This window comes from Lupinus angustifolius, chromosome LG17 (genome assembly GCF_001865875.1).
Source record: "Lupinus angustifolius cultivar Tanjil chromosome LG17, LupAngTanjil_v1.0, whole genome shotgun sequence".
In the NCBI taxonomy this organism is placed as follows: Eukaryota; Viridiplantae; Streptophyta; class Magnoliopsida; order Fabales; family Fabaceae; genus Lupinus; species Lupinus angustifolius.
In genome coordinates, this window is record NC_032025.1 from 612015 (window position 1) to 633954 (window position 21940).

Consider the following 21940-nt stretch of genomic DNA (forward strand, 5'->3'; position numbering starts at 1 on the left):
AGCATAGAAAAGGAATATATTTGCCCTTTACATGTACAAAAGAATTAAAGTGTCCATATGCCACTATGCCCAAGAAATAAAGTCCCCACTGGTCATGAATATGCTAATGTAGCAGCGTGCATGAGAAAGATGAAGTGTCATCTAGACCCTTAAAAATATACTTGTGTCACATGTTAATTTGAACTCAATAATAATAATAAGTGGACACCACCATAGTAATCCATTTGTTGCAAGTGAAAGAAAGTAAGAAACAAGCTCAAGTTATTTGCCATAATTTGATAAACAGTACGACATTGACACAAGTTTATTACTCAAGTCAACAACTCATTGATCAAAAATAAATCAAGAGCTTTATTTAATTGATAATGGAGGATTTTTAGATGATAATGATATATGCTTCTACTAATTCTTCTACCCACGACAAAATGTTATATGTTACTTTCAAATCAATCACTAATAAATAAAATATCATCTTGTGACATATATCACTTTTTTGAACAAGAGGATTTAATAAGAAAATATATCATTTTCTTTTTTCCTATCTAGAAACTTCATAGGTTATTAGTCAATTCTCATTCATGTTTTTACCTTAATACCGAATAGATCTATAAGATTTTTTTGTTTCCTACATGTATCTTTGCACTAAAGACAATTATGTTTGAGTTGGAATATCCATAGATATATAAGGCTAACTCTAAAAATGAGTATTTTTTTCATCCACATTACTCGAATCTGAGACCTTACTTAAGGAGAATCAAACATGTACTACTTGAACTAACATCTTTTGTTGATGAAGAGATATATGAGATTGTTAGATTAACGGCCATACTTCAAAATTTATATTCCATGACATTTTATTAAACCGTATCCAAATTTTATTTATCTAAATTATAACTAATAGGATTGATTCAAGTGATATTTGATTCTATTTAAGCAAGATATTGTGTTTGAGTTTTGTGGTGAAAAAATATTCGTTGATAGCGTTAGTCACACATATTTATGGATGTTCCTAACTCGGACAATATTGTTTTCAATACGAGTATAGAACCAAAAAAAATATAAGAAGTTATAACACTTATTCTTAGATGATTGTTGTGAGATTAATTAATAGGTGGGAGCGAAGTCACAATCGTGTGGATAGAACAAATATTGGTTGAGGTGGATGAGACGTGTCACGTGGGGACCAATTGATCATGTTGCACACTTGCACTGAACAAGTCAATAAGCCGTTGGACTAATATCATGTGTACGGCTGAGATTGAATCTGTGGGGCATAGAATAACAGGGAAGATCCTCAATATTTCCGTGATTCTCAATTCTGAATCCATCCGAGGAAGGTTTTTCGAATTATTTTTGTTTTTTTCTGTTTTTTATGTGGGAATTACATGCTTCCTTTTGTTTTATGTGGCTGGATGGACGTGACTTTGTTCTTCAAATATCAAATTGATTCATCAAGTTGAAAGACGAGGATCACTTGTCCCTAACGATCTTACTATCTCTCTCATATATTGACACGTGAATAAAATAAAAATTTTAAAAACAAAAAACAATAAAAAGTAATACTCTAATTAACTCGTGATAGAGAGTAAGACATTGTGTGGGACAGCGGATCTCTATCCAATAAAGGATTTGTAAATGTTGTCTCCACATTTTCTGAATTCTCTTACTTTAACATTAAGAATATTAAGACCTTCACATTATATTTTGTTCATATTTATATATAGGTATAGATGCAAGTTTAGAAAACATTCATAAACTCTAAATATATATAAAAATTATGTCTGTGTAGTAAATATTTGTTGATGAGGTATATGTATATATAATAGTAACAAATTTTATTCAATATGGAATGATGAACCAACACTTATGTTTGTCACTTCCTAACTTCATGAAAAATAAGAGTTCGAAAACTTATGATGGATAAGCTAATTAATTATTGAAACTGTTTAAATCACAAAACCATAATTTATACGAACAAATCATAACTCACTTTAATTGAGTTATCAAATTAGTACTAGTAAGTCATATGTTTGAAACAAGATTACTTATTTTGAATCTTATAAGTACATTGACTTATAAATAACCCCAAAAATGTCGCCACATACACTAGATGTCCCATTCTAATGGATTTTGTAAATATTTGAGTTAAAAAATCTCTTGTGGATGATACAATAAATGCAAGCAAGGCCTTTCTTAATATTTTGCATATAAAGATTAAAAATAAAGGATTTAATATGTATATACTGACAGTGTTAAGTGTAAGTGTATTTTACACTGTCAGTAAATCATCCACCATTAATTTATTAACTACCATTGACTCTCAAACAAAAGTAATACAGATCAATAGTGAATGATGTGTTGACAGTATAAAAACTTTACACTGTCAGTGCACAGATTTTAAACTAAAAAATAAAATCATGCTATTTTTGATGTACTGGACAGTGACATAACCGTGGCCTAGGGTTTCCTCCATCCACATACACACATGCCTCAAGTGGATCTGTAATTATGATTACTCGTAACATTTAACATGGGGGAGGATATTTGATGGATATGTATATCAAACATATTTATTGATCAAAGCTTGCATAGATATGGCACATTAAATTAAAGGTCAACACTATATGTGTTGACATTTTTTCTGATTAGTTGAAAATATACATTTAAATTTAAAATTTAATAATAAAATATTTTTCTGACCAATTAGTGAAAGTGTCATATGAAGTGACATACTTTTTGGGGACAGAAGATAAATATGTTCCCAACATTAAACCCGAAAAAGATAGACATTTATCCTCACATAATATCTCAAAATCACTTTACACATCTTAGAAAATAGTTGTTGTTCTAAATGAATCAATTTTACTGAATAATTACTGCAAAATATAATTTGAACTTGATTGAATAGAATCATAGACAATACTACTTTCTATGGCTTCATGGCTATGGACTTTATAAGGAGACTAGTATGATAGAACACAAAAAGACAGATAATTTCAGTGTTGTTGCAGTGGCCCAGTCACCAGCGAGGCCCGAAACGTATTTTCATGTCGCATTCAACCTTAATATGTGACACTTGGCATATTAGAGATCCTGTCTGATTTTTTTGTCTACCCTTTTAATGGCAAAATTTGGAAGAAGCCTCAATTTGAAATTTCCTGTGCATTTTTTGTAGGTACACTAAGCATGTAGCCTTATATACCTTATGACTTTATCCTTGTAAATAGTTATTTATCCATGTGCCTAATAGTTCTAAATAAACATGTCTTCCCAACCTTTTACTAGAGGTATCTACTATTCAAATTACTATAATTATGTTCTAAATATGAAGATAAAATCTTAAAAATAAGGATGAATTTGAGTACTAATATCACAAAAATAAAAACTATTCAAGTTTTGTCCTAATTAGATGTTTTCATATGTTGCGATAATATTAAAATGACATATTTGATGTTTTATAAAAAATGTATTATATTTCACATTTAAATTGTAGTTTAATTCCAATAATTGTCAATTATATTTTCATAACATATTTTAAAAATAGACAAGACTATTATGTATCCCTGTGGGGGCTTTAGTTATCCTTTTTGAAGGACCCTCGTCCTTTCACCCACCCAACAATAATCTTGTTTATTTAAAACTGTAAGGCGTGCGCTTAAAGTAGATTAGTATTGACAGAATAAAACAGCATTAAAACATGGTTAAATTATATAAACGGGAAAAAATGATTAAATTATGACTTTGAATACCACAAATTAAAAATAATCAAATAAATAGAAGATGGATTCACGAACTATTATATATATATATATTTATATTTCATCGCCCTTACAAATACAACCTCAATAAGAAAAAACAAAACAAAAAAAAACACTAATATTAGTGATTAGTACGATACTAAGATACTACATATTTCGCTACAAAATTTGGCAAGTTCTGAATCCATGAATTCACTTAGCAACAAGTGAATCTAAATCAAACATTTCATCATTAATCTCTTCGAAAAATTCATCATCTTTTTCGTACCATCCCTTTAAATCTAAGTCCAATTGTAAATCCTCACAAGTAGTGAGAAACATATCACTCTTGCAATCATCGTTGAGGAATATAGTTTCCTCAATGTTGAAAATATCATGTGCCATGAAAGAACCTTGAAAATCAAATACCGTAGTGTTTGGAATTTGCGACGACATAAAGTTAAGTTTTTCAGTTTCAAACAAATTCTGTGAAACACATGAATTTTCGCATACTTCATCTCTGGTTACTGATTCAGCTTCTTCTGATAAGGAACAACGTTGAAGAACGGAAGTGGGAGAAAAGAAACAATTTTGGGTGTAAGATTCTTCTACAGAGATATCATCACTGTGGGTAACGGTGGACGGTTTTTTATCTTCCGGTGACGGAGTAATGAAATTTGTCAGCGCGTGTGGTCCACGTAACTTAATAGCGACGTTGTCGTACACCATTGCAGCTTCTTCAGCAGTGTTATAGGTCCCTAACCACAACCTCACGCGCCGGACTGGGTCTCTTATTTCTGCCGCCCATTTTCCCCACGGCCTCTGCCTCACTCCTCGGTATTTCTTCCCGGCGGCAAACTTCTCCGGTTGCACACTCGCCGGAATTATTGGTTTTCCGACAGCACTGGACTTAGGTTTGACACTGGTTCTCTTCCTTGAAAAAACGGTGTCTTTTTTAAACGGCTTAAAAATAATCTCATTGATGAACTTTGTGGGTGGACGGTGGCGCGTGGAGCATTCATGTTCTTCATCACTGGAGGAGTCAGTGGCGTCGGTGTCAGTGACGGTTATTCTCACCACTTTTGGGTGTGAACGGTTGTTAAGAAATTCAGCTTCTTTAACATGTTTGGTGTGTGTAACGTGGCGAGTGTATTTGTCCATATGAATGGAAGAGTGAAACAGAGAAGAAAAAGGGAAGAAGAAGAAAAGAAAGAGAAAAAGAGGTTTGAAAAAGAGGGTAGAAGAGAATATAAGAAATGGGAAAAAGAAAAGAAGAAAGTAACGTTTTTTAAAAAAGAAGAGTAAGCAGCAGAAGTTGCAGTGAGTGAGAAACAAAGAGTGATAAATGCAGGGAACACTGGGGGCAAAAAGATTAAATCAAAAATTAATTAATAATAATAATAATAATAAATAAGGAATTTTACAGTGTGTTTTACCAGAAAAGATAAAGTGTAGATGTTGCTGCCACTTGCTCTCTCTGCTATGCTCAGAGTTTTTTGTCCCGTCTTATACATTTTATTTTTGTTTTTTTATGAACAAATGTTAATTATACATTCTTATTCTAATTATACTAACTAGTGTGTTGACATGCACTGTCGTGCCTGTCAACTCACTTTTCTATCGTTTGTAATGTATAGTTTGTATTTTATAAATTCAAATATTTTTTGCGCTAAATTTACAGTTGAATTTATTCGTCTAATATTCAATTTTTTAAATACACTTTTAAAATAAGAAGATAATAAGGATAAAATAAGAAAATAATATTATATAGTTTTTTGATAAAAATAAAAAGATATTGAGGGCAAAATAGGAAAACACAAATTACACTATAATGGATAGTTATTTTGTGTTTTCCCTTTATTAATAGTATAGATTATATATGCACTTTTTAAATGTGTGCATTAATAGTAGCTGTTAGTTGAAAAGTAATTCCTTTTTAAAAAATCCATTCACGTCCTTTTAAAAAAAATCATTCACTCATGTATAGTTTGTTTCCATAATTTAGTAATTCATGTCTTCATCACATCTATACTTTTTTGGGGTGTTACATGTCCTACTTATTTAAATAAAATAAAACTGACTTTTTATTCAAAATATAGTCCACTTACAATGTAGTTAAAAAACTAAGAAGATACTAAAAAATCAAGAGTTCGATTACCGTTAATTTATTGATCTGACCAATGTTGTTGGTGCTATGGTCACTGCACTACCAGCCAAGGCAGGAGCCGCCACAGTCACCCTCCACATATCCAAGTTCATTTACATTTCCCCTAAAGATAACCAACATCAACAACTTTGAAATCTCATTACATAAAAATTAATATCATTTAGAAGTGTTAAGTTTAGGTTTGTATTAAAAACGGTAAGATTATTCAGAATACATGAAAATGTAAATAAAGAAATTACTAGCATTTAATGTATTTTGCAAACAGTAATTTGAGCAGTAAAAAACGTGGTCGGGAACAGGTGATCCCCATCCCATCACACGTGTATATATATATAATCTAATAAAAAAAAACGACACGTGAGGTGAGACAAAGGCCAGTCCAGTCACGTGACTGAGGTTGATACACTCATCAGTTAACTCTTCCTTACTTTAATTGAATTAAATTAGTATTACTCCTTAGTTTATTGAACATATTCAATGGCTTGACCATTCAATCTTATTTTAAGTAACGATTACTACTAATGGCTATGTATTTAAACGCATGTGTCAGTAATGCTTCTCTTTTACTACTCCATCACCGTTATTATGCCATTTACATTCCCATACAAACTATGAAACGTCTTATATTAGTTATTGCATAAACTTGGTACATGGATATATGGGTTATTAAAAAAGATGGATTAGTTATATCCAGATCACTTGATTTGTAAACTTACCAATATGAATCGTGGCATGAGTGCAGTAAAAATTGGTTCGTGTCGGTCGGTTTAACTGGTAAACTGATGAGTTGGTCTCAATAATTATACCAATTTTACAACCATATTGATCGAAACCGATCAAACTGACCATTTTTTAATTGAACCGTATCGGTCATACCGGTCGATTTTTATTTAAAAATAATGTTTTATTGAAAATAAAAAATTATTGGTTTTTTATTGTTTTTTCAACATTAATATTAATATATTATATATGTATATCTAGCTACATCAGTATACAGTTTAATTAGTGAAACACATATTGAATCGCTATATCCACTATATCAGTATCCTAATATGTTTATAATCGGTACGGTATTAATAAAACTAGATGAGTGCACCCAATTATAGACTTTGTGTGACATGCCCTAGTATTGCACCACTTAACTCCAAAAATTAGACTTCTCTTCCTTGAATTTAAAGCATTGTGTTACATTAAAACTAGAGCAGGATTACTTTTTTGACTGAAGGGTACATTTGGTTTAGACAAATAAGTCATCAAAATGTTTGAACTAATTTACAAATGGAGGCTGAAACTAAAATGAGTTTTGTGGAGTGATTGGTAAAAAAGAAGTGTAATATAATGGTCGAAAGAGAAGAACATAAGTCAAATGTGTAAGAAGTATATGCATTGAGCCACACAAAACTAAAGAGAACCTCCAGCACTTGCCATTTTCGACTATAATGCCACATGTTCTAAAGCCATATAACATGGTTAAAAGGTACTCCTCTGATTAACCTATGGAAGAAATGCATAACCAAAATGATATATTCTTTCTATAAATTTTCTTTACAACAAAAGTAACATGTGTATTAGAAATTGATATTTATGTATTTATTTATTAAAGATTGATTTATAAGTAACATATGTCACTGGTTAGTGTTCTTTTGTCTTGGTGAAGTACGGTCGGGTTGGATTGTAGATGGAGAGTCTTCCAAATGTTGTCTGAGATCTATCTACGAGCATTTGGAGAGGTACCCAAAATGATTCTCCGACGTTCAAGTCAGTATTTGATAGATGTATGAGAATAAAGAGAATATAGAATATTAGAGTAAGAACAAGATAGTTATTAACAAGATATAAAATATAACTTTCTTATGAGGGAGTCCCCTATTTATAGTGAAGATGCACAATGAATATTCTCCGGTAGATGTTGTTGCTCTGTCGACCAACTGGATTTATCTGGCCTGCTTAGACAAACAAATGTTACTTTTCCTGTGTTGAACAACTTTGACAAGTCCGTACTCTGTAAAGACTTGACTTATAGTTGTGATAGGTTGAGTAGTCGTATTGTAGGCATATCATTGTCGCCCGCTAGAAACTAAGTGTAGCATGCAGGTGACATGGTTTATGGCAGAAGTCTATATTGTTCAAATTACGTAAGAGTCTTGTACATGCAGCATGATAGATAGAGATGTGAGAGATATAGTAAAGAGAAAGAAGTAGATGATAAAGAGGTGTGAAAGAAAGTATATTTTTATATGGTTTGATATAGTGAAATGAAAAAGAAAGAAAAGAGAAAAAAGGTAAGGAAGAAAAATGTTATATTTGAGAATACGAAAATATCCATATAACAAAAAGAATGGAACACTCCTATTATATCATTATATTCTAAAGTCATATTTGCCATTTCATAACATTCAACACTTTCCACTAGTTTTCTCTTCACCTTTGGTGAGAGATAATTTTGTGTGGGTCACATGCTTTTTAGCCTCTTTATCATTTTTCTCTTCTTCAATCAAATGAAAGAAAAATCTATTTTCTCTATATCTTCTCTCATCTCGATTTCGTTCGTCTCTTTCTTTACGCAACAAAATAAAAGCTGAAGAAAGTATAACATACAACTATTATGTTGTGCCCTTTGCGGGCAGAAATATTAATATTAAGAAATTGATAAAGCAAATGATGAAGGAAATATTTGAAATAATTTAAAGACCGAAATAGGAAGAATGATTAGAGTGTTATATTTAATTATTTTGTTTAATCAATAATCCGTTGTACATGATTATTGATTAGTGCCTTTTCCACAAAAGTAGTTCTATAACAAATTATTTTTATTATTTGCTCTTACAACTAAATACAATACAAATTAATAGTCGTTTGAGAAAACTTGAGTGTTATTATTTTATAGTTGTTTGTGATGGTCTTCTTCTTCAATAATAATAATAATAATAATAATAATAATAATAATAATAATAATAATAATAATAATAATAATAATAATAATAATAATAATAATAATAATAATAATAATAATAATAATAATAATAATAATAATAATAATAATAATAATAATAATAATAATAATAATAATAATAATAATAATAATAATAATAATAATAATAATAATAATAATAATAATAATAATAATAATAATAATAATAATAATAATAATAATAATAATAATAATAATAAAACATGTGGCAGAACTAAAAAATAGAGTCGGCCATACAATGAGGCAACTAAAGCAACCGTTTTAAGCTTCACTTTCTTAAAGTATTATATTATATAAACATGCAATTTAATTTACAAAATTGTTTATAATTTTTTAAAGAGAATTAGTAAGATATGTAGTTTGTTTTTTGCTTCTCTCAGTGTACAATTTTATTTATTTCCCGTTTTCAATTAGTGATTAGTGAACCAAGAATTACTAATTATCATATAACTCCTTGCTACACCTCTCACTTATTAATTTACCTCTGCAATCTCTTTAAAATTTTATATTCACTTTTCAATCAATTGAAACATTGTGTGAAACTGTGAACTAAAGTTTTTAATTAATTTAAAAACAATTACAATTATATTTTACATGTAACAAATTCAAAGTTAAGCAATCCAACTTTATACCACAAAATGTGTTAGTGATAAAAGTATAACTTGTATAATAAAGATCACTTATCCTAAATTTTATCATGTATATTGTTCCTCGGAGAAATCATATACCTACTCATTTTTGTTATTTATATTTTATTATCATTAAACGAGATAACATACGACATAGGATTTTTTTGTTTTTTGTTGATATCTTCACATTGGAGACAATCCTGTTCGAGCGGGAGCATCCATAAGTATGTGAGACTAACTTTTCTAGCGAATATTTATTCATTCACAATACTCGAACTCAAAACTTTGCTTAAAGAGAATCAAACATGTACCACTTGAACCAACAAATATACGAAATAAGATTTGAGATAAATATTAAATAACACAATAATCATCACATGCATATAAAGGGACTAATAAAGTAGTATTTGATAATATGGTGAACTTTAGACTTTAGAGGTGCATTGTTGACGGTCTAGCGGTGCATGAGCATGGGGTGTTTTGTCTTCTGAAAACGGTGATATTTTGTTTAAACAAGTCAAATATTAAATCTGACATATCCGAGGAATCCAAAGTAACATGAATGTTCCAAGGATTTAGACGTCAAAAACGATTAAATAAAACATTAATAAAGAGATTCTAATAGTTACTTTAGTCAATATTTATGAAATTTATGGAATACTTCGAAAAGTTGTGTATTTAATTGCACCAAAAAGTTGTGTATTTATGCATTAGATATTTGAAGTTGTGATTTACCACAAAAGTTTTTACACTTTCTTCTCTAGTGTTCTTAGAGCGGTTAATGGAACCCTTATTAAAAAAATAATGATTAGTAACTACGTGTTTAAAATTAAAATATTGAAGACATAATTTTACAGTATATTTTTCTTTTTATAAATTATAAACACATACCTCAAAGACACTAATTGGCATTTTTGATAATATGTTGATTTAAAATTCTGTATTTTATATGGGAATAAAATATCGAGACAAGTAATTTTTATCTACTATTAAAATCATGAGATATATCACATTTAACCGAAACTATTTCCTTCACATGATGGAATGAGAGCCTTACTTTAATCTCCTTTCCTTTTCAATGAGCTATGGAAGCAAATTACACTACAAAACTATACTTTCATAAAATAATAAAAAAGAATAAAGTACTAAAGTGTGTAAAAAAGAGAGTGCCAAAAACATTGACCCATGAATAAAATCGACTTTTTTGTTTGATACTAACAATCCGAAGTGTAAAATGATCTAGTCAAATGAATGACGTATAGTTATATTAATTAAGTTTGTAATAAATATGAGTGGAAAATAATTCATAACTAATGATATAATTCACAGATTATGTTAGATAGTATACACTAAAAAGAGTACAGTGGTGTAGTATTTTCCATTTAATCAACAGGTTTAGAGTTTTAAGTCTGACCCAAGTCTTTATTAAGCTCTCATCCTTCTAATAACATAGATCAATGCAATAGAAAAATAATATAAAATCTATGCACTGATAATATAAAGATTTATACACAGTTAGTGCATCATTTACCCTTCATTCAGATTACTTTTTTTGAAAAGTCAATGACGATTGATAATAAATGGTGAGATGGCATAAGGTGTCCATTAACCAAGTTTATAAGTTTATGGAGCTGCATCATGTTGTAGGATATTTGTAGACTATATGAACAGTATGCACTTTTGAAAAATTAGGGTCATTTTTAGTACCTATAAGTTATTGACGAAATATGATAAATATTCTGAAGTTATAGCTTTTAATGAATTATTTCTATCTATCATCTAATCTCTCATTTCTTTTGAATCGACTTTTATGTATTAGCTTTGTTGTTTGCTATTTGTTTGTTTGCATTCTGCAGAATGTTTGTTTTATTTCGAGTTAAACTGTAGACTCCAATTTATGTCTGTTACTCCCAAATATAAAAACGGGCACTCTAGGCAAAATATAAAAATTATCCCTTCATATTACGAGATCAATTATCTCATCCAACATTTAAAATTATGATATTTATGCTACTTTTTTAATGTTTAAAAATATTTTTATAAAAAATAATTAAATATAATATATATGATGATTTTAGTGGTTTAAAAAGATAATTTACAGACAAAATAAATTACCATGGCCCTAAAGCCATCTTACGAGAGTGTTGTAACTTATATAAATAGGCAAGATGAAATCAAATTCCACTTTACAGTCCTATAGTAACTATTTCGGACGTTTTTAATGTTAGTTGTGGTTGTTTTTATAGGATGTTTTCTTTTAGCAAAATATCTTCATAAATTATTTTGTAGTGGGAAAAACTGAATCATAATAAGGAAGGGTGATTTTATAAAAATACATCTAATTATTAACATATTAATAAAACCTAATCATATTAATTAACTTCCTGAGTTCCCTAAAACTACCCAAAGTAATCCTATTAAAATGATTGAAAGTACTATGTTCAAGATGAAATATGCCAAATTCCACTAGAATCAAAAGAATAAGTTTGTAGATATTCCAATAACAAAAAAAAAAATAGATTTTTACGGGAACGACAATTAAAAAAAAAATCTATTTTATAGAGAGCAAGTTCAACATGGACATCAACTAAAATTGTTTTCTATATTTAAGATACTATAAGAATCTCAATCATTCATCAAGTACAAAAAATAAATAAATGTAACTCTTTCAACCCACGAGGTAAAAAATGTGAATTTTAACAAGGATGGGTGAGAGCTATTTACATCACAAGATTAAACAGGGAAGAATCAGTTTCTCAAAATAAAAAATCATGATGCCAATTTCTCAATACCTTGCAAGTAAAAAAAACCTGAGGATCATGTTTATATTATAGACACAAAGCTCCTAAACTAAGTGCTCCAAGCCTTCAAGTAGCAGAATCAACGTTTAGCTGAAAATTATCAGAATGGAAAATGATCTGAAGCAGAAATGATGATGTGGGAAGTAACATGTTTCTGTTTGCTATGCATCCTTCATATGTCACTCACATTGTCCGCGGCGAGTGATCATACTGCTGCACATATTGCCCCTGAAAGATGGGAAGAAGAAAATGTATATAGTAATTTAAATTGATTCATTTCAATGGAACTATGGAAATGGCTAAGGAACATGATTAAGGTAAAAAATGTATCGATATCAATATATCATGGAGGATAGATGTTCAAGGGTTATGCACTGCACCAAGGATAACATGAGTGAGATACTTACTAGCCCCCATATTGTAAGAGAAGTTTTGGGGGAAATGTTTTCACCAGTAACTTCAGACTAGTGGCTTAAGTGCTTCACTAGTTGTGTTTCACAAAAGCATTATTCCCAAAAAAGGTGATAATATGGGCATTATTTCAATCTAGTAAACTTGGCCAATGTGTGTAATATTTATATGCAATCGTTCTTTATTAATTGTAATGGTGAAGTTGTTGTTTAGTGACCGTGAGGTTACGGGTTCAAATCCTAGAAACAGTCTTTCTGTTTGTACACCTACAAAATGGGAGCCTCATGGCTACCCTTTATTCTTTATTAATTGCAAGCAAGTTTATGTGTGAGAGGGTAGACAGGAGACCTGGGGACCAGGCGGAGCAGCAAAACTTCCTTTCATCAACGTGCGTCACATCGAGCCCAATAAACCATGATCCCGTGCTTACATCATCATGTGCATACGTACGGAGAAAAGCTCTACAAAGAAAGTATTTCATCTTGATCATGCATTCTGAAACAATTATTTCAACCATTTTTAAACAAAAAGATATACCTGTTTATTGAAATAAACTGAGCCAATGATTTTGAAATAACATAGATCTGGCCCGAAGCATGTCGAAAGTACCTGTGCCAAACAAGCATGCATATGAATGTAAACAAAGAAAGGCCACTCTGTGTCTTGGAATAAACAGAAGAGAAGAAACAATTTTTGGATCTAACACCATGATTTAGACAAGGCAGTTTTATAGCTTGGAAAACTAATAAATAATTAGCTCAATTTGTCGGAGGCATGTGGCATTAGTGTTATTTATAACTTATAGGCACATCATTTTGGTAGAAATTGCAGCTGCTTAAATTTTGCACAGCAACATTTATATACTCCAGCCTTCGAAAAAACAGTTTATTTAACACTCAAATTCTACTGGTGTATAAGCTCATGAAAGAATTAAAATAATGGCAACCAAATCATCTTCACATCATGTAGATTGCAACAACAAAATCTCTAAAAATGAAAACAGAAGTTATAGCATCATATTAAAAACTATTTAGAAGTTCTTCTCAAATCAAGCCTTACCAATTGTAACATTCTAGAACGAGTTAACTATATTAACAATAATCTGTCGCAAAAAAACTAATTCTGTATTACTCACGATTTTCTGTCGCCAAATTTCCACCAGTCTGGTTCATGCCATTTATGTGTCCTATAAGATTCAGACAAAATAGTAAAAGGGATGAAATTCTAATACCACAATGAAGTAACCTTATAGACCAATGAAACAACTTTGTACAAGACTCACGGCTCGGAGAAAACTTCGCCTGATTTCATACATCCAATATAAACACGTGGCTTATCCAAATGAGAAGTTAGCACTTCTCCAAGGGCATCTGTAGTAGGAATTTAAGTCAAACAATCAGGTGACACAGCAAAAAATCTTCAGGTTCCAGCAAAAATTGCAGCAAAAAACAATAACATTGTTCAGAAAATTATACAAGTAAACCCTAATACCATAGCTCTCCTTGCAAATTAAATTATTTCTAAAATTAGCTTATCTAATGACTTAGTTGGATCAAGACAGTACATATTTCATTTTCCAGTCTCCTTTAAACACATAATGTAAATTTACAGAAACTCTATGTCAACAGCTAATTAAGTTATTTATAACATTGGATTTTCATAGCCATCTTGTCAGCCAGGTGGGCTAGCATCGAGCACTAGCAATTATCAAGGGTATAGAATCAGAGTTAGATCAATTTGGTGTTAGAGCTTTGAAAACTTGAACATAAAATTTTGCACCCTGGCAATTATCTTTAGCTTTAAGCCTGGAAGAGTTTGACTCTTCAGATGGTATAAAAGCTGAGATCACATCTTCAGTTCCTTGATAAGGAACCATAACAAGGGAGGCAGGTGTCGGTGGGGGATTGATGTGGTGCTTAGACGGGTAAACTTCAAAAGAAAAGGTTATGTCTTGGCTATCAGCAGCATTCATCAACATCATTTATCCTAATAGTAAGGGCTGGATCTAAAACATCTAAGTTATTAATTTCATTATGATTCCAATTGTAAAACAGGAATATCTGCATCCTCCTTGACTTAGAAAGTCATACAATTTCTAAAATAGCACTATTTCTGATAACACTTCATTAATTAAATAATCAGAAATTTAATCTTTTAAACAATTCATTATTCTCAAAGCCAGATATAATTTTGTCCCACAAGTGGTGTCATTTTGTAGAATCTGAAATGTGGTCCCTCAAAGGTTAACTGCAAACCATGCAATACTAAATATGATTTCTCATCTAATGGGGGAAAAATCTTCTACCTTTTAAAATCTTTCTAGCTTGCAGAAATAAAAGAAAAGGATTAGTTCTTTGCCCATAGGGTGAGGGGATACCCTTAGTTATACAAAAAAAATATACCCCAAATGTGAAAATATAAAAAAACTAACTTTATAGATATATAACTAGCGACGAATTATATTTTCATCACCAGACAGAAGTAAGGACCACATACCGAGATTAACAAAGACATCGTCATTGACCTTAACAAAAAATTCAGCATCCCACTTTTCTGCAGCATAAATGAAGAATGATTTTATCTTTTCTGATTTCTCTTTAGGTGCCTCCACTTGACCATCCTGTGTAGTAAATAATAAACCTAATGACACCATGATATATGCTTGTTTCTTATATTAAATAAGGAAAATATTGCTATAAAATTCTACATACAAGAATAATGAAGTCATGGCTTTGACTGTTTTCTGATTCAATTTCTTTGTCCAAACTGTCTCCACGATTTGCACTGCATAAAAGAAAATGCAAGTTGAAACAACAAATAAAAAGCCAATCATTTGTAAAATTAGGATTTGAACCACAACTCTGTACCTTGTTCCTATTACAAACCGGGCAATGATGCCTTTTTTATCAGCCAGTTTTTTCATATCTGCACCTGCAAAAAAGGCATCAGTGAGTTCTGAAAAGACTTTTACAAGCTGCAGCGAGCAGTTAAAAGATTAAAATAAGTAGAAGCTATACTTGTAGTAGAGAATTTCAAAGATTGAAATTTAATGTGATTGTTTGAACAAATAACTAATCATGCTGACATTTTTAAACCAAAAAAATTATGAAACCACAGAAATAGATCACAAAGGTTGAAATTGAGAAGGAAATTTTTTGCATTTTATTAAACCCCTGGTAGTATATCCGCTTGTACGAAAGGTACACTTCTTAATTTCTAAAAGAATCTGCAGAAATACTTGCTGAAAAACAAATGGATGAAAAGTCTCTACAACCATTCTAAAATTTTCTGCTTCTCTTTCCTGACAGTAAGTGGCTCAGTTCAAGCAAATGTCTTTCAACAATACATCAGTTCAACACCTGGCTTTAAAACTCGTGCTTTTACTTCACAAGGAATGCAACCTAAGCTCCGCTACTGGTCATGTTTCATTCAGATACAATGTTTGAAATTATAAAGCTAAAGAAAATAACAAAACGTAGTCATGATTATTTAGCAGTAACTAACAATCACAGTCATCAGAAACCAAACTGCAAAATTTAAGTCTACACTGAAACAGGCATCCACCGAATAAGGAAAGACTGAGAAGGCTAATATGCATTGTATTGCTAGAGGAAACCAAATCAACGAAAAAACAGTACCTGTTGGCATCCACGCTTTACGGATTGCATCTCGGTTCTTTTTTCGGCCAAAGGTTGTCATTATTCCTATAACTAAAAGTACCTTCTTTGTAGGATGCTTCCCATCATTCCCTGACAAATGCTTTGGAACAAAACCTTCCTGTCTAGCTACGGCTAGTTCTGTCTCAAGAGCAGACAACTTCTTCTGCTGTTCCCTGAAAATAAGGTAATGATACCAATACGCTCAGGTAAAGGTTATTCACAGCCAAAGTCAAATCTAGCCACTAAAGCCAGAAGAAAGTTACCTGCAGCCTATAATTTTCAGTGTATCATCAACAGATATGGCAGATTGGCCCTGAAATCGGAAGAACTATACTGCTTCATTAATATCCTACGATGATTTTGATAGCTAAAAATTAAAAAATACACACACCAGCAACAACCGTACACACACATAAAACAGGCAAACACATATCTGCAATGTATAACACAAACATGACTATGACTACTTCAATTAACAAAACTAACATTGTACCTGACCAGTCCTTCTTTGTAGCTCTTCAAGTAAATATACCCTACTTTCCGCGTCCTGCCATAACCTGCAACGATACGCCATATGTAAAAAAAATCAGAAATGCAATAAAAAATTAAAAATAAATAAACAAAAACGCATTTCAGAGGAAAATAAGCACGAGTAGAGTTTTATATGTATATGGCACTACAAGTTTAAAGCAAATTTGGTAGATTAGCTTATTGACCAGGTCAAAAACTCAGTAAAGCCGTTCAGTGCAGCAGATTTTATTAGCTTTTGAAAACTAATTTATTGATTTGGAAAAGCTATAATCTGTTTCAATAATTCACGCCTAATTTCTGCTCCTTGATTATTTTGCAAGTGACACACTATAATTCAATTCAATTCAATCGATTAACTACAAACAGAACTATAGGCTTTATTTGAATGATTGAATAAATAAAAAGCGAGACCTTCCGGCAACGTAGAGAGTAGCGACGGTGGCAAACAAAGCGAGCAAAAGAGCATAAAGTGGAGATCCGAATGAAGAGTAACCAGATAGCCGGTTCTGCGATCCCCGGCTACGCATTTTTCAGATCCAAAAGAACAATAACAATAACAACAACAACAAAATGTTAAAGAAGAATGCGACGTTACTTATAACACAACACTGTGTGGATCAAATATCAATATCAATATCAATGCCAATTGCTAGCGAGTGAAAACAATGCAACACAACCGAACAAATGTGGAATTTCAACCAACTTCTCTTCGATACTAACATTTATTTGTTTTTTTCCTACTAATATCCAAAGCGATTAAAAGTATAACTAAAAATTGATTAAATTTGCGTTTTATATTATACCATCTTGGGGTTATGTTGTAGAAAAACAGTCAAATTTAATCGGTTTGAATTCATTAATAAAACGGACCCAAATTGGACATTTATATTTATAATTTATCATACCATAAACTAATATTTACTAAAAGGTAAATTCGGCGCACCAAATTATAATTTTAAAATAGAAAAAATAAAGAATAAATGGACATTTTGTGACGAAGGAGACCAGTAAAAAACACGTGCTAATGAACGAAGCCTAAGCCCAATTACATTCCGATGGATCCATTTATGGAAGAGAGATAGCTACATACATATGACTATATATATATTAAAAAATAATTAGTATTTTATGGCTTTTCTTTTAAACTTTGTTTGGTTCACAAGAGAACATAAGAAGAGAAAAATAGGCGAGAAAGAAGAAGGTGAAAAAGAAGATAAATAAAGTAGATTTTTATGATGTTTGGTATAAGAAAAGAATGAGAGAAAATGAATAGGAAAAAATGAGAGGAGAATGAGAAGAAAGTGATGATATTGTGATTCAAATTACAAAAATGTATCTAGAATAAAGAAAATACACAATAAAATGTTGTTTTATTATTAACTAAAAATAAATATTATAAATTTTAATTAACATTTTTAATTGATATGGTTTATGACATAGTTTGAACGCAATTTGGAACAACAGATCATTGTCCAAGTAAAGTTTTTTTTTCTCTTCCTACTTTCTCCCATAAATGGATATAAAGAAATTTTGTGGGTTCACCCACTTTTTTCCTTTCTCCCTCCTTTCTCCCCTTAAATAGGAGAAATTTCTCATTCTCTTATACTTCTTTCTCCCTTTTTTCTCTCTTCTCTAACTCTACCCAACCAAACTCAACCTTAAGGTGAATATTGCTCATCTCAACCTGTGTTACTTTGAGGAATCAAACATTTAACTTTTTGACCTTTTTTAAAATTCAATATGACTTTGTATTCATAGACCAACAACTTTTTTGGTATATATAAGGTAATTGCATTTAGATATTCTTACAAAATTAACATTGTAGATTAGTTCTTTCATTATAGATTTATACTTAAAGTTTAGAAAAGCAAGTATACAATTTATTGTAAGCAATAATTATCATTCAATAAAGTTTGGTCATCATAGTGTGAATATTTGTAGTTCGAATAAGATTAACTCATTTAAGGATATATGTGATTGAGCAAAAATAATTATTTACCTTTATTAATAATTTTACATTTTCAACTTACACTATATTATTTCTCTATAATTTAATATATATTAGACATATCTTCATTTATTCACTTTAACATAAGCTCTCACAATAAAAAAGTTATAATAACTCTTCTTTTTTGGTTGGTCGGGGATGGTTGGAAAGAAAGTCTGATGGGATTAATTGCTTCAAAGAGTCGATGGAAATAGAGCTTGGACCGCTTGTGGAGGTACTTGAAAATGTTTTTTAATACTAGTCAGTATGAGTTTATGAAAAGTTAATGAATGTTAAAGAGAATAAATATAAGAGAGGAGATGTTTATGAGAGTGAATGAGTATTTATGATGCTATAGAATAATGAATATATCATCCTTCATATAGTGGAACGCCCCTATTTATAGTAAATATTTTGGCGATGTGTCACTTATTTATTGGGTGACAGTGACTTGGTAATGCATGTGACTGAAACATGGCAGCTCTGTCCCCGCTATATAGCAGGTTCGCCTCTAACTGTGTTTGTCAAAAGGAGCAAGTTGGGATTTATAGGCGGTGTGGCAGAAACCAATTGGTGAAGTATTAAATGGTGTATCAGGAAAGGTGACATCTTGACATGGTGTGAAGTAGGCCTCAAAGTTGGACTTATCTATCCTAAGTGTATAAATTATTTTTGTTAGGGGCGTGATAGAACCCAATTTGGGTTTGTAATGAATATTATGTCAGTGATATTTTAATGATGTTTAGGTCATGAATGACTTGTGCTTAACTTGGTTAGATTGACCCTACTCTGGTCAGGTGGTATGTCCGGTTTTAAGTGGGTGGAACAATAACAAAAAAAGTTATTTTAATTTAATTTTTGATGTACTATTTTATCAAAGACAAGTATTTTTTTAAAACGTTTAACTGTATTTTGCCTAGAGTTAATTGTTTTAAAAAAAATCAACAAATCATGTTCAAGGTCCTGTCAAATCAGCACACATAAGTATAAATGGATTATTTAAAAAGGAGAATCATTGCCAAATATATATTTTTGTGTTTTATTATGTGAATCTTCTTCATAGAACATGTACGAATTTTCTACAAGTGGTGGTAGAAGAGCACCTTCATAACATACTCATATTATATATCACATGGCAGACATAGAAAGGCTATTATAGGTCTTGTCAAAATAGGTTTATACCCGTCTTAAATATTGTCTTTAATTCCACTTAGGGGATATTAGGTTTTATCTTGAGTTTTATTTTTTGGGTTTAACATTTATGCACGACAATGTAAAGTTTTTCACATTGTAAGTATATTATTTATTATTGATTTGTATTATTTTTATTTAAGAGAATGACTGTTAATAAATGAATGACAAATAATTTGCTAACAGTATAAAAATACTTATATTATCAGTATATACATATTAAATATATCTCTAGTTCAATTATACGGAATTAAGCATGTATGCTTTGTGGGTCCTTTGTAGCTATAAAAGCAAAGTAGTATTCTTAACCAAAAGATGGCTAGATGAAAACGGTTACTTAAAAAGCTATAAGAATCTATTTTTCTCCACTTAAGTAGAATTGATACTCATTTGGGATATATATAAAATTGCTATGTAAAATTAGTCCACTAGAGGGTGATATATTTTATTGAATTGAAGAAACCTAAGTCCAAGCTAAGTTTGATTTTATTTGTAATGTTTGAACCCCATTCCTATTATTTTATATTGATCAATTTCTTTACATATTTTATTTGGGAGATTTGTATGAAATCACGTTGTTAATTTTAAAGAGTTGTTATTCAAAACTAATTATGTATTTTCCGAATATCATCTAACATAATAGTAAATTAAATGAAAAGCTACAAATGGAAGGATACAATACGATATTTGTTTGTATGAAAATATAAAATAAAAAAACGGAATGTTAAAGTGTCTAAATTTTTGAAGTGAAGACTTGCATGGTTGTGCCTTTCTATCTAACCACTTAGAATAATAGAAATAGAAAAAGATATTTATATACAATATTATATTATATACTATTTATATCTAATTATTATTGACTATTTAAGAAAATTGAATAATATAATAATTGTATATAACAATATATAGATATTACATTAAAATGTTGCTAAGGATTAATCCCGCCATAAAGACAATCTCATGGTAATTGTCTCCTTCCTCTTCGACAGAATGAGAATATTATCTATCTCAAGTAGTGTCTCATTCCATATCTCAAGTCAATCAAAATGCTCTATTTTATTACTTTTTGCTTTTAATTTTTTTATTTTATCCAAGTATTAATATATGATTTGCTTAGAACAGTGAATAAGACACAATTGAGAACATGTGATCTCAATCCCTCTTCAACAGACCCATGTTTGCACTCCCTTATTATTTCTTTTATAGATATTCAATTCAACATAAAATATACAACAATTTGATAATATCTCAAATCACAATCATTTTTATCTACACATTTCTTTACTTTATGTAACGTTATGCGATAGGTGAATATTTATTCATTTTTTAATGTTATAAGAAAAATACTTAAATATCCACTTTCAATTGGACACTTGGACTAATGTCCACTCTTGGGAATATGAATAAATTAATTATTTTCCATTAAGAAAGAGAGAAAATTTTGCTCAAGTGTTTCTTTTGTGCATCCCAAATTCATACATTAATTAATTAGTAGTTTTGTCTTATCCTCCTCTCTTGTGCTTATATAAAGCCCTTTGTTCCCTCAAAGCCTATATGAGTTACTTGCACAATATTAAGATTATTTGTCATAGACTCGTATATGTATCTCGATCCAAAAGTATAATTATTGGGACATATATCCATTTTATGGATGATACTTAGAGGTAATCAAAGGGAGCTTTCTTCAGTCCACTCATAGGTAGCAAGTAAGATTTAGTTAGCTGCCGAGTCATTCATTCAAATGTTGAGTTATGAGTATTAGATACTACTCAACAAATGAGTGAATGATGCGGGAGACATAATGAATCTTACACTTCTTGTGCTTGGACTGAAGGGAGCTCCCTTTTTCTTCCTAT

The 21940-nt window shown here is 30.5% G+C and overlaps 2 protein-coding genes across 3 annotated transcripts; both read right to left on the reverse strand.

Moving 5' to 3' along the window:
- On the reverse strand, positions 3951 to 4986 carry LOC109330775 (ethylene-responsive transcription factor CRF2-like). Its single transcript, XM_019565053.1, has one exon. The coding sequence runs from the start codon at positions 4896 to 4898 to the stop codon at positions 3951 to 3953; it is 948 nt and encodes a 315-aa protein (XP_019420598.1). The 5' UTR covers positions 4899 to 4986.
- On the reverse strand, positions 12075 to 17493 carry LOC109331953 (hydroxyproline O-galactosyltransferase HPGT1-like). Of its 2 annotated transcripts, none has more exons than XM_019566769.1 (12): positions 17318 to 17493; positions 16869 to 16932; positions 16639 to 16703; positions 16355 to 16548; positions 15584 to 15647; positions 15428 to 15500; positions 15213 to 15336; positions 13999 to 14086; positions 13852 to 13902; positions 13254 to 13325; positions 13065 to 13177; positions 12075 to 12533 (listed from the first exon to the last, which is right to left on the reverse strand). In XM_019566769.1, the coding sequence occupies exons 1-12, from the start codon at positions 17431 to 17433 to the stop codon at positions 12511 to 12513; spliced, it is 1047 nt and encodes a 348-aa protein (XP_019422314.1). In that variant the 5' UTR covers positions 17434 to 17493; the 3' UTR covers positions 12075 to 12510. The 2 variants fall into 2 exon arrangements, with proteins under 2 accessions (XP_019422314.1, XP_019422315.1); XM_019566770.1 differs by having other exon boundaries at positions 16639 to 16688; positions 17318 to 17491.